The 13,863-nt window shown below is 48.3% G+C and overlaps 1 protein-coding gene across 5 annotated transcripts in view; it reads left to right on the forward strand.

Annotated features, from left to right (window-relative positions):
- Positions 1 to 13,863, forward strand: part of LOC139409561 (retinoid X receptor, gamma b) — an 80,215-nt gene that overhangs the window by 53,638 nt on the left and 12,714 nt on the right. For 3 of the 5 annotated variants that reach the window (XM_071154895.1, XM_071154893.1, XM_071154897.1), the window contains exons 3-6: positions 4,233 to 4,368; positions 5,417 to 5,602; positions 10,781 to 10,941; positions 12,698 to 12,827. In XM_071154895.1, the coding sequence (XP_071010996.1) occupies positions 4,233 to 4,368; positions 5,417 to 5,602; positions 10,781 to 10,941; positions 12,698 to 12,827 (613 nt within the window). The remainder of the gene's footprint in view (positions 1 to 4,232; positions 4,369 to 5,416; positions 5,603 to 10,780; positions 10,942 to 12,697; positions 12,828 to 13,863) is intronic. The other 2 variants (XM_071154896.1, XM_071154894.1) reach the window with 1 other exon arrangement.

Raw genomic sequence — 13,863 nt, forward strand, 5'->3', positions numbered from 1 at the left:
GGAACCGGCCAGGCAGTTCGTTGCTCCAGAGCCTTTCCGTTCACCTTCACACTCCTGGGCCAGACTACACTCAATCATATGACCCACTGAAGAGATGAGTCTTCAGTAAAGACTTAAAGGTTGAGACCGAGTTTGCGTCTCTCACATGGGTAGGCAGACCATTCCATAAAAATTGAGCTCTATAGGAGAAAGCCCTGCCTTCAGCTGTTTGCTTAGAAATTCTAGGTACAATTAGGAGGCCTGCGTCTTGTGACCGTAGCGTACGTGTAGGTATGTACGGCAGGACCAAATCAGAGAGATAGGTAGGAGCAAGCCCATGTAATGCTTTGTAGGTTAGCATTAAAACCTTGAAATCAGCCCTTGCCTTGACAGGAAGCCAGTGTAGAGAGGCTAGCACTGGAGTAAGATGATACAATTTTTTGGTTCTAGTCAGGATTCTAGCAGCCGTATTTAGCACTAACTGAAGTTTATTTAGTGCTTTATCCGGGTAGCCTGAAAGTAGAGCATTGCAGTAGTCTAACCTAGAAGTGAAAAAAGCATGGATGAATTTTTCTGCATCATTTTTGGACAGAAAGTTTCTGATTTTTGCAATGTTACGTAGATGGAAAAAAGCTGTCCTTGAAACAGTCTTGATATGTTCGTCAAAAGAGAGATCAGGGTCCAGAGTAACGCCGAGGTCATTCACAGTTTTATTTGAGACGACTGTACAATCATTAAGATTGATTGTCAGATTCAACAGAAGATCTCTTTGTTTCTTGGGACCTAGAACAAGCATCTCTGTTTTGTCCGAGTTTGAAAGTAGAACGTTTGCAGCCATCCACTTCCTTATGTCTGACACACATGCTTCTAGCGAGGACAATTTTGGGGCTTCACCATATTTAATTGAAATGTACAGCTGTGTGTCATCCGCATAGCAGTGAAGGTTAACATTATGTTTTCGAATGACATCTCCAAGAGGTAAAATATATAGTGAAAACAATAGTGGTCCTAAAATGGAACCTTGAGGAACACCGAAATGTACAGTTGATTTAGTAATAGTTTATAGCTAGTAGCAATAGTTTATAGCTAGTAGTAATAGTTTATGTCTAGTAGTAATAGTTTATAGCTAGTAGTAATAGTTTATAGCTAGTAGTAATAGTTTATAGCTAGTAGTAATAGTTTATAGCTAGTAGTAATAGTTTATAGCTAGTAGTAATAGTTTATATCTAGTAGTAATAGTTGTAAAGCATGTCTGAACCATATATATATATATATATATATATATATATACTGTATCATACATATATATATACTGTATCATGAATGTATAAAGCGTAGTAATGAATGTTTAATACTTGTTTGCTCACTACTAAAGCTCACGTAAGAGAGGGAAAGGGGAAAGAGAGCACTCTAAGCAGTGGTGGTGGTGGTGGTGGTGGTGGTGGGGGGGGGGGGGGGTTAAGATAAGTTAAGATACCTTAATAGAAAAGTTAAAGTGAAAGACACCCAGGAAAATACTACTTGAGTATAGGTCTAAGGGTATTTGGTTTTAAATATACTTAAGTATCAAAAGTAAATGTAATTGCTAACATGTACTTAATAAGTATCAAAAGTAAATGTAATTGCTAACATGTACTTAATAAGTATCAAAAGTAAATGAATATAAATAGTAAAGTAAAGTACAGATACTACTTAAGTAGTACTTTAAAGTATTTTTACTTAAGTACTTTACACCAACTGACACTAGGCCAACTGAAAAAAGATAGAGAGATGGAGATAGGGGGAGGAGGAGAGAGAGGGAGAGAGAGAGAGGGGGAGGAGGAGAGAGAGAGATGGAGGAGGAGAGAGAGAGATGGAGATAGAGGGAGAAAGAGAGAGAGGGGGAGGAGGAGAGAGAGGGGGAGGAAGAGAGAGAGGGAGAGAGAGAGGGGGGGAGGAGGAGAGAGAGGGGGAGGAGGAGAGAGAGGGAGAGAGAGAGAGAGGGGGAGGAGGAGAGAGAGAGGGGGAGGAGGAGAGAGAGAGATGGAGAGAGAGGGAGAAAAAGAGAGAGGGGGAGGAGGAGAGAGAGGGGGAGGAGGAGAGAGAGGGAGAGAGAGAGGGGGGGGGAGGAGGAGAGAGAGGGAGAGAGAGAGGGGGAGGAGGAGAGAGAGAGAGGGGGAGGAGGAGAGAGAAGGAGAGAGAGATGGAGATAGAGAGAGGGGGAGGAGGGAGAGGGAGAGAGAGAGATGAACAGAAAGAAAGGCCTCTAGCAGTTGTCTCCTGTAAGGTCAAAGCCTTAGTTCAGACGGCCATTATGAAACAGACAGCAGAGTGCTGTCATAAATCAACTATAGGAAATGACTGCCGTCCCTGTAAAGGATGTCCTATATGCAAGCCATCAAATACACACACTATGTAGGTCACTAGTGGTGACTACACACGCATAGACACGCGCATGCACACACCAGCCCAAGCACATGCTCACTCAAAGACATGCACACACCAGCCCAAGCACATGTTCACTCAAAGACATGCACACACCAGCCCAAGCACATGCTCACTCAAAGACATGCACACACCAGCCCAAGCACATGCTCACTCAAAGACATGCACACACCAGCCCAAGCACATGCTCACTCATATACATGCACACACCAGCCCAAGCACATGCTCACTCATATACATGCACACACCAGCCCAAGCACATGCTCACTCATATACATGCACACACCAGCCCAAGCACATGCTCACTCAAAGACATGCACACACCAGCCCAAGCACATGCTCACTCATATACATGCACACACCAGCCCAAGCACATGCTCACTCATATACATGCACACACCAGCCCAGGCACATGCTCACTCATATACATGCACACACCAGCCCAAGCACATGCTCACTCATATACATGCACACACCAGCCCAAGCACATGCTCACTCATATACATGCACACACCAGCCCAAGCACATGCTCACTCAAAGACATGCACACACCAGCCCAAGCACATGCTCACTCATATACATGCACACACCAGCCCAAGCACATGCTCACTCATATACATGCACACACCAGCCCAAGCACATGCTCACTCATATACATGCACACACCAGCCCAAGCACATGCTCACTCATATACATGCACACACCAGCCCAAGCACATGCTCACTCATATACATGCACACACCAGCCCAAGCACATGCTCACTCAAAGACATGCACACACCAGCCCAAGCACATGCTCACTCATATACATGCACACACCAGCCCAAGCACATGCTCACTCATATACATGCACACACCAGCCCAAGCACATGCTCACTCATATACATGCACACACCAGCCCAAGCACATGCTCACTCATATACATGCACACACCAGCCCAAGCACATGCTCACTCATATACATGCACACACCAGCCCAAGCACATGCTCACTCAAAGACATGCACACACCAGCCCAAGCACATGCTCACTCATATACATGCACACACCAGCCCAAGCACATGCTCACTCATATACATGCACACACCAGCCCAAGCACATGCTCACTCATATACATGCACACACCAGCCCAAGCACATGCTCACTCATATACATGCACACATTTCCATACCACATGTATTCGTATCTATTTTTGCCAACTCAGTGGTCGACAGGAGACCAGAAGTGCAAAGTGCAGAAAGACGATAAGGAGCCCATAAATATATCATTTTGACAACGTTTATTCAGGAAATTCTCTGGGAAAGGACTATAACATAAGTTGCTAAAACCAGTATATATTTCCTTCTAATCAGCATTTATACTGAACTGTTTTGACAAACGAATATATTGAACCCATAAAATCCTGGGCCTGAAGCTGACGTGACCCTACACTTCTCTCTGCTGGTAGAAAGTGAGAAGTGCAGCTTGGTGAATGTGACAAGCTCAGCTCTCCTCCCACACAGCTCACACAGTCAACCACCCCTGTCAACAGACATTAGAAGCATGCATGACTAAACTCACAGAGGAAACACAGACACTCCCTTTGATCAAGTCATGTGATCGCTGCCTCAGCCACTTTCATACCACACACATGTGGGTGGAGAACGGAGGAAGAGAGAAAGAGGGGGAGAGAGAAAGAGAGGGAGAGGGGGACGATTTTAGAGAAATAAAAAGAGACAGGACTGACTCACTCACTCATGTTTTCCCAACTTCTCTTCCACTCTACTCTCTCTACCCCCCCTCTCCCATCATTGATCTCCCCCCCCCCCCTCCTCTTTCCTCCCTCGCTCCAGATGAACAGTGTCAGTAGTTCGGAGGACATCAAGCCTCCCCCGGGTCTCCTGAATCTAGGGGACATCAACTACAACTGCACCAGTCCTGGAGGAATGTCCAAACACGTATGTGCCATCTGTGGAGACCGATCATCAGGTAAGAAATAGGGCCACACCTCCCCACTGGGCCCTAGCCCAGCCCCCTGTAGCAGCAATAGGGCCACACCTCCCCACTGGGCCCAAGCCCAGCCCCCTGTAGCAGCAATAGGGCCCTAGCCCAGCCCCCTGTAGCAGCAATAGGGCCCTAGCCCAGCCCCCTGTAGCAGCAATAGGGACCTAGCCCAGCCCCCTGTAGCAGCAATAGGGCCCTAGCCCAGCCCCCTGTAGCAGCAATAGGGACCTAGCCCAGCCCCCTGTAGCAGCAATAGGGCCCTAGCCCAGCCCCCTGTAGCAGCAATAGGGCCCTAGCCCAGCCCCCTGTAGCAGCAACAGGGCCCTAGCCCAGCCCCCTGTAGCAGCAATAAGACCCTAGCACAGCCTCCTGTAGCAGCAATAAGACCCTAGCACAGCCCCCTGTAGCAGCAATAAGACCCTAGCACAGCCTCCTGTAGCAGCAATAAGACCCTAGCACAGCCCCCTGTAGCAGCAATAAGCCCTAGCACAGCCTCCTGTAGCAACAATAAGACCCTAGCACAGCCTCCTGTAGCAGCAATAAGACCCTAGCACAGCCCCCTGTAGCAGCAATAAGACCCTAGCACAGCCTCCTGTAGCAACAATAAGACCCTAGCACAGCCCCCTGTAGCAGCAATAAGACCCTAGCACAGCCTCCTGTAGCAACAATAAGACCCTAGCACAGCCTCCCGTAGCAGCAATAAGACCCTAGCACAGCCTCCTGTAGCAGCAATAAGACCCTAGCACAGCCTCCTGTAGCAGCAATAAGACCCTAGCACAGCCTCCTGTAGCAACAATAAGACCCTAGCACAGCCCCCTATACAGGAGGCAGCAACTCCACTGTTGTTGTTGCTATTGCGGAGGTTTATTCCAATTTATTTGAGATTTTGTGAATTACCTCATTGCTGATTTTGCTTCTCCCAGTCCTCACCCAATAACCATGGACTATGACATTGATTAACAGTATTACAATTATATGGAGCAGTTTCTCAGGTAACGCAGTGAAGTTGATGTTTTGGATGTTGTTCACCCAGGGAAGCACTATGGCGTGTACAGCTGTGAAGGCTGCAAAGGCTTCTTCAAGAGAACCATCCGGAAAGATCTCACCTATACGTGTCGAGACAGCAAGGAGTGCCTGATAGACAAACGACAGCGCAACCGCTGTCAATACTGTCGCTACCAGAAGTGCCTAGCCATGGGCATGAAGAGAGAAGGTGTGTGTAAGTGGTGTAGAGAGGGAGAGAGAGGAGGAGGGAGGTTGTGTCTGTGTGTAGAGAGGGAAGGAGGGAGGTTGTGTCTGCATGTAGAGAGGGAAGGAGGGAGGTTGTGTCTGCGTGTAGAGAGGGAAGGAGGGAGGTTGTGTCTGCGTGTAGAGAGGGAAGGAGGGAGGTTGTGTCTGCATGTAGAGAGGGAAGGAGGGAGGTTGTGTCTGCGTGTAGAGAGGGAAGGAGGGAGGTTGTGTCTGCGTGTAGAGAGGGAAGGAGGGAGGTTGTGTCTGCATGTAGAGAGGGAAGGAGGGAGGATGTGTCTGCGTGTAGAGAGGGAAGGAGGGAGGTTGTGTCTGCGTGTAGAGAGGGAAGGAGGGAGATTGTGTCTGCGTGTAGAGAGGGAAGGAGGGAGGTTGTGTCTGCATGTAGAGAGGGAAGGAGGGAGGTTGTGTCTGCGTGTAGAGAGGGAAGGAGGGAGGTTGTGTCTGCATGTAGAGAGGGAAGGAGGGAGGTTGTGTCTGCGTGTAGAGAGGGAAGGAGGGAGGTTGTGTGTGCGTGTAGAGAGGGAAGGAGGGAGGTTGTGTCTGCATGTAGAGAGGGAAGGAGGGAGGTTGTGTCTGCGTGTAGAGAGGGAAGGAGGGAGGTTGTGTCTGCGTGTAGAGAGGGAAGGAGGGAGGTTGTGTCTGCATGTAGAGAGGGAAGGAGGGAGGTTGTGTCTGCATGTAGAGAGGGAAGGAGGGAGGTTGTGTCTGCATGTAGAGAGGGAAGGAGGGAGGTTGTGTCTGCATGTAGAGAGGGAAGGATGGAGGTTGTGTCTGTATGTAGAGAGGGAAGGAGGGAGGTTGTGTCTGCATGTAGAGAGGGAAGGAGGGAGGGAGGTTGTGTCTGCATGTAGAGAGGGAAGGAGGGAGGTTGTGTCTGCGTGTAGAGAGGGAAGGAGGGAGGTTGTGTCTGCGTGTAGAGAGGGAAGGAGGGAGGTTGTGTCTGCGTGTAGAGAGGGAAGGAGGGAGGATGTGTCTGCGTGTAGAGAGGGAAGGAGGGAGGTTGTGTCTGCGTGTAGAGAGGGAAGGAGGGAGGTTGTGTCTGCGTGTAGAGAGGGAAGGAGGGAGGTTGTGTCTGCATGTAGAGAGGGAAGGAGGGAGGTTGTGTCTGCGTGTAGAGAGGGAAGGAGGGAGGTTGTGTCTGCATGTAGAGAGGGAAGGAGGGAGGTTGTGTCTGCGTGTAGAGAGGGAAGGAGGGAGGTTGTGTGTGCGTGTAGAGAGGGAAGGAGGGAGGTTGTGTCTACATGTAGAGAGGGAAGGAGGGAGGTTGTGTCTGCGTGTAGAGAGGGAAGGAGGGAGGTTGTGTCTGCGTGTAGAGAGGGAAGGAGGGAGGTTGTGTCTGCATGTAGAGAGGGAAGGAGGGAGGTTAAGTCTGCATGTAGAGAGGGAAGGAGGGAGGTTGTGTCTGCATGTAGAGAGGGAAGGAGGGAGGTTGTGTCTGCATGTAGAGAGGGAAGGATGGAGGTTGTGTCTGTATGTAGAGAGGGAAGGAGGGAGGTTGTGTCTGCATGTAGAGAGGGAAGGAGGGAGGGAGGTTGTGTCTGCGTGTAGAGAGGGAAGGAGGGAGGTTGTGTCTGCGTGTAGAGAGGGAAGGAGGGAGGTTGTGTCTGCGTGTAGAGAGGGAAGGAGGGAGGTTGTGTCTGTATGTAGAGAGGGAAGGAGGGAGGTTGTGTGCTCTTGTGAGTGTGTTTTGTTTGGATCTGTAATGTCTGGGTAGTGTATTGGGGGTGGATCTGTAATGTCTGGGCAGTGTGTTGGGTGGATATGTAATGTCTGGGTAGTGTGTTGGGGTGGATCTGTAATGTCTGGGTAGTGTGTTGGGGTGGATCTGTAATGTCTGGGTAGTGTGTTGGGGTGGATCTGTAATGTCTGAGCAGTGTGTTGGGGTGAATCTGTAATGTCTGGGTATTCATTGGTATGTGTGGTATGTTTACATTTGAGTCATTTCGCAGAGGCTCTTATCCAGAGAGACTTACAGTTTGTGCATTCATCTTCAGATAGCTAGGTGAGACAACCACATATCACAGGCATAGAAATTACCTTTTCCCTCAGAGTAATAGAGTCAGAGCTAGAAAGCAGGGGGTCAAGTGCTGGTTCAGGTGTGGGGGGGGGGGGGGATTATTTAAGATACTGTTTGAAGAGTTTCAGATATTTTCGGGAAGAGGGGCAGGGACTCTGCTGTCCTAACTTCAGGGGGGAAACTGGTTCCACCATTGGGGTGCCGGGACAGAGCAGAGCTTGGACTGGGCTGAGAGGGAGTTGCCCTCCCATAGGGGTGGGAGAACCAAGAGACCTGAGGTAGAGTGCTGTGATTGGGGTGTAGGGTTTGAGCATAGCCTGAAGGTATGGAGTGGCAGTTCCTCTTGCTGTTCCGTAGGTAAGAACCATGGTCTTGTAGTTGATGTGAGCTCCGACTGGAAGCCAGTAGAGAGTGCGAAGGAGCTGGGTGACTTGAGATGATTGAAAACCAGACGGGCTGCAGCGTTCTGGATAAGTGCAGGGGTTTGATGTCACAAGTGGGGAGCCCAGCCAACAGCGAGTTGTAGTAGTCAAGACCTGCGCCGAGTAAATGTCAGTTGGGTTTTCATAGCCGAGCATTCAGAGGTCGAGACAGCAGGTGTGGTAGAGAGAGAGAGAGTTGAAAACAGCAGGTCCAGGACAAGGTATCGTGTCCTGTGAACAGGTCAAGGTTCCATAGCCGCAGGCAGAACATTTGAAACTGGATCAGCAGCACGACCAGGTGGACTGGGGACAGCCAGGAGTCATCAGGCCAGGTAGTCCTGAGGCATGATCCTAGGTCTCAGGTCCCCCGGGGGAGAGAGAGAGAATTAGAGGGAGCATACTTAAATTCACACAGGACACCAGATAAGACAGGAGAATTACACCAGATATAACAGACTGACCCTAGCCCCCCGCAACATGCTCTGCTCTGCGATGGTGCCACAGTGTGCCCTGACCCACCCCTGCCTGCAGTATGTATGCTGCAATAGTCTATGTTGCGGGGGTCTAAGGTCAGTCTGTTATATCTGGTGTAATTCTCCTTTCTTATCGACGATACCCTGGACAGGGCCAACCGGGCAGGATATAACCCCACCCACTTTGCCAGAGCACAGCCCCCACACCACTCGAGGGATATCAACAGACCACCAACTTACTCTCCAGAGACAAGGCTGAGTATAGCCCACGAAGATCAACACCACTAGAGGGATATCAACAGACCTTACCATCCTGAGACAAGGCTGAGTATAGCCCACAAAGATCTACTCCACTAGAGGGATATAAACAGAACTTACCATCCTGAGACAAGGCTGAGTAGAGCCCACGAAGATCAACACCACTAGAGGGATATCAACAGACCTTAACATCCTGAGACAAGGCTGAGTAGAGCCCACGAAGATCAACACCACTAGAGGGATATCAACAGACCTTACCATCCTGAGACAAGGCTGAGTATAGCCCACAAAGATCTACTCCACTAGAGGGATATAAATAGAACTTACCATCCTGAGACAAGGCTGAGTAGAGCCCACGAAGATCAACACCACTAGAGGGATATCAACAGACCTTACCATCCTGAGACAAGGCTGAGTAGAGCCCACGAAGATCAACACCACTAGAGGGATATCAACAGACCTTACCATCCTGAGACAAGGCTGAGTATAACCCACGAAGATCTACTCCACTAGAGGGATATCAACAGACCTTACCATCCTGAGACAAGGCTGAGTATAGCCCACGAAGATCTACTCCACTAGAGGGATATCAACAGACCTTACCATCCTGAGACAAGGCTGAGTAGAGCCCACGAAGATCAACACCACTAGAGGGATATCAACAGACCTTACCATCCTGAGACAAGGCTGAGTATAGCCCACGAAGCCTCCCTGACAGAGAAGGGCAGTCTTGACAGAGAGAAGGGCAGTCTTGACAGAGAGAAGGGCAGTCTTGACACAGAGAAGAGCAGTCTTGACGCAGAGAAGGGCAGTCTTGACACAGAGAAGGGCAGTCTTGACACAGAAAAGGGCAGTCTTGACAGAGAAGGTTAGGGTCAAGAAGATCGTTATGGGAGAGATAACGAGAGAGTTGATCAGAGACAGAACGATCAAGTGTTTTGGAAAGAAAAGAAAGAAGGGATACAGGTCTGTAGTTTTTGACATCAGATGAGTCGAGTGTTAGTTTCTTGAGGAGGGAAATGACTCGGGACATTTTGAAGTCAGAGGGGACGCAGCCAGTGGTCAGGGATGAGTTGATGAAGATGGAACACAGCCAGTGGTCAGGGATGAGTTGATGAGGATGGAACACAGCCAGTGGTCAGGGATGAGTTGATAAGGATGGAACACAGCCAGTGGTCAGGGATGAGTTGATGAGGATGGAACACAGCCAGTGGTCAGGGATGAGTTGATGAGGATGGAACACAGCCAGTGGTCAGGGATGAGTTGATGAGGATGGAACACAGCCAGTGGTCAGGGATGAGTTGATGAGGATGGAACACAGCCAGTGGTCAGGGATGAGTTGATGAGGATGGAACACAGCCAGTGGTCAGGGATGAGTTGATGAGGATGGAACACAGCCAGTGGTCAGGGATGAGTTGATGAGGATGGAACACAGCCAGTGGTCAGGGATGAGTTGATGAGGATGGAACACAGCCAGTGGTCAGGGATGAGTTGATGAGGATGGAACACAGCCAGTGGTCAGGGATGAGTTGATGAGGATGGAACACAGCCAGTGGTCAGGGATGAGTTGATGAGGATGGAACACAGCCAGTGGTCAGGGATGAGTTGATGAGGATGGAACACAGCCAGTGGTCAGGGATGAGTTGATGAGGGAAGTGTGGAATGGGATAAGTTCTCCAGAGATGGTCTGGAGAAGGGAGGAGGAGATGGGGGTCGAGTGGGCAGGTTGACGGGAGGTCAGACCTCACTAAATCGCAGGATTTCATCTGGAGAGAGAGTGGAGAAAGAAGTGTGGAGGCATAGGGTAGTTCTGTGTGAGTGAGACCATGTGGACTCAACAGGCTGCGTTGTGCTCTTGTGTGGTAAATGTGTCCAATATGTTTCTCTGTTCTGTGTCCATTTGGAATGCTTGTGGATGTGATCTGTTAAGTTCACTTACAGAAACCCTCTAACATTGGCCCTGTGACTCCACGCAGCGGTGCAGGAGGAGAGACAGCGGGGGAGGGAGCGAGGGGAGAACGAGGTGGAGTCCACCAGTAGTTTTAATGAGGAGATGCCCGTCGATAAGATTCTGGACGCAGAGCTTGCCGTGGAACCCAAGACAGAGACGTCAGCAGACGAAGGCCCTGGCAACTCGGTAAGGATGACATAGAGAGGTGTTTCTTAAAGGTGCAATGAGGCTGTTTTTATCTCATTATCAAATCATTTCTGGGTAACAATTAAGTACCTTACTGTGACTGCTTCAAATAGCTTTTTCTCAAGCAAGAATTTTGCTAAGACTGTCTGGGAGTGTCCTGAGTGATGAGAGGGAAAACTGAAAACTAGCTGTTATTGGCAGAGAGGTTTGGAACTCTCTTTCTTATTGGTCTATTAACTCATTTACCGCCCACAAATGCTGATGCTCCAGATACTCAACTAGTCTAAAGAAGGCCAGTTTTATTGCTTCTTTAATCAGCACAACAGTTTTCAGCAGTGCTAACATAATTGCTAAATTGTTTTCTAATGGTCAGTTAGCCTTTTAAAATGAACTTTGATGAGCTAACACAACGTGCCATTGGAACACAGGAGTGATGGTTGCTGATAATGGACCTCTATACGCCTATGTAGATATTCCATAAAAAAATCAGTCGTTTCCAGCTACAATAGTCATTTACAACATTAACAATGTCTACACTGTATTTCTGATCAATTTGATGTTATTTTAACAGACTGTAAATCAGAGAGCACCTCACTCCTGTAAATGAGAGAGCATCTCCCTCCTGTAAATGAGAGAGCACCTCCCTCCTGTAAATGAGAGAGCATCTCCCTCCTGTAATTGAGAGAGCCCCCCACCTGTAAATGAGAGAGCATCTCCCTCCTGTAATTGAGAGAGCACCCCTCTTGTAATTGAGAGAGCATCTCCCTCCTGTAAATGAGAGAGCATCTCCCTCCTGTAATTGAGAGAGCCCCCCACCTGTAAATGAGAGAGCATCTCCCTCCTGTAATTGAGAGAGCACCCCTCCTGTAAATGAGAGAGCATCTCCCTCCTGTAAATGAGAGAGCACCTCCCTCCTGTAATTGAGAGAGCCCCCCACCTGTAAATGAGAGAGCATCTCCCTCCTGTAAATGAGAGAGCATCTCCCTCCTGTAATTGAGAGAGCACCCCTCTTGTAATTGAGAGAGCATCTCACTCCTGTAAATGAGAGAGCATCTCCCTCCTGTAAATGAGAGAGCACCTCCCTCCTGTAAATGAGAGAGCATCTCCCTCCTGTAATTGAGAGAGCCCCCCACCTGTAAATGAGAGAGCATCTCCCTCCTGTAATTGAGAGAGCACCCCTCTTGTAATTGAGAGAGCATCTCCCTCCTGTAAATGAGAGAGCACCTCCCTCCTGTAAATGAGAGAGAATCTCCCTCCTGTAAATGCATCCCCCTCCTGTAAATGACATAGCACCACCCTCCTGTAATTGAGAGAGCATCTCCCTCCTGTAATTGAGAGAGCACCCCTCCTGTAAATGAGAGAGCATCTCCCTCCTGTAAATGAGAGAGCACCTCCCTCCTGTAATTGAGAGAGCCCCCCACCTGTAAATGAGAGAGCATCTCCCTCCTGTAAATGAGAGAGCATCTCCCTCCTGTAATTGAGAGAGCACCCCTCTTGTAATTGAGAGAGCATCTCCCTCCTGTAAATGAGAGAGCATCTCCCTCCTGTAAATGAGAGAGCATCTCCCTCCTGTAAATGAGAAAGCACCTCCCTCCTGTAATTGAGAGAGCACTCCCCCTATAAATGAGAGAGCATCTCCCTCCTGTAAATGAGAGAGAACCTTCCTCCTGTAAATGAGATCCATTTAATGTTAATACAAAAGATGGAACATGATTCAGATATGTTGTATCTTACACTCTCTGTATCTTCTGTCCAGACAAACGACCCAGTCACCAACATCTGCCAGGCAGCAGACAAACAGCTGTTCACCCTGGTGGAGTGGGCCAAGAGGATTCCTCACTTCTCAGAGCTGCCCTTAGACGACCAGGTTATTCTACTACGAGCAGGTACAGAACACTTACTTATCATCATTTGTTTTTATATTTCTGTTAGTTGGAATTAGCATTGTGGGGCGGCAGGTATCCTAGTGGTTAGAGCGTTGGACCAGTAACCGAAAGGTTGCTAGATCGAATCCCCGAGCTGACAAGGTACAACATTATGTTGTTCTGCTCCTGAACAAGGCAGTTAACCCACTGTTCCTAGACCGTCATTGTAAATAAGAATTTGTTCTTAACTGACTGGCCTAGTTGAATAAAGGTGTAAAAACAAATCCTCATGAAGCTGGTTGAGAGAATGCCATGGGTGTGCAAACATGTCATCAAGGCAAAAGGGTGGCTACTTTGAAGAATCTCAAATATATTTTGATTTGATTAACACTTTTTTGGTTACTACATGATTCCATATGTGTTATTTTATAATTTTGATGTCTTCACTATTATTCTACAATGTAGAAAATAGTAAAATAAAAGAAATGAGTAGGTATGTTCAAATTTTTGACTGGTACTGAAGGTAAAGTGACTAGGCAACAGGATAGATAATAAACAGTAGCAGCAGCGTATGTGATGGGTCAATAGAGTTAGTGAAAAACGGGTCAATGCAGATAGTCCAGGGACCTAATTGGTTAACTACACTGAACAAAAATATAAACGCAACATGTAAAACGTTGGTCCCGTGTTTCATGAGCTGAAATAAAAGATCCCAGAAAGCTCCTTGAAAGCGGCAGCTCTAACTTTTAGCTCAGTGCGGATGTTGCTTGTAATCCGTGGCTTCTGGATGCGTTATGTACGTACGCTCACTGTGGGGACGACGTTGTCGATGCACTTATTTATGAAGCCCGTGACTGATGGGGTAAACTCCTCAATGCTATCGGATGAATCCCAGAACATGTTCCAGTCTGTGCTAGCGAAAAAGTATTGTAGCTTAGCATCCGCTTCGTCAGACCACTTTCGTATTGAGCTCTTCATAGTCTCCATCCTATCCCATAGTTGACATGTTGAGAACAGTCTCCATCCTATCCCATTGTTGACATGTTGAGAACAGTCT

Source organism: Oncorhynchus clarkii, chromosome 5, assembly GCF_045791955.1.
Source record: "Oncorhynchus clarkii lewisi isolate Uvic-CL-2024 chromosome 5, UVic_Ocla_1.0, whole genome shotgun sequence".
Classification (NCBI taxonomy): domain Eukaryota; kingdom Metazoa; phylum Chordata; class Actinopteri; order Salmoniformes; family Salmonidae; genus Oncorhynchus; species Oncorhynchus clarkii.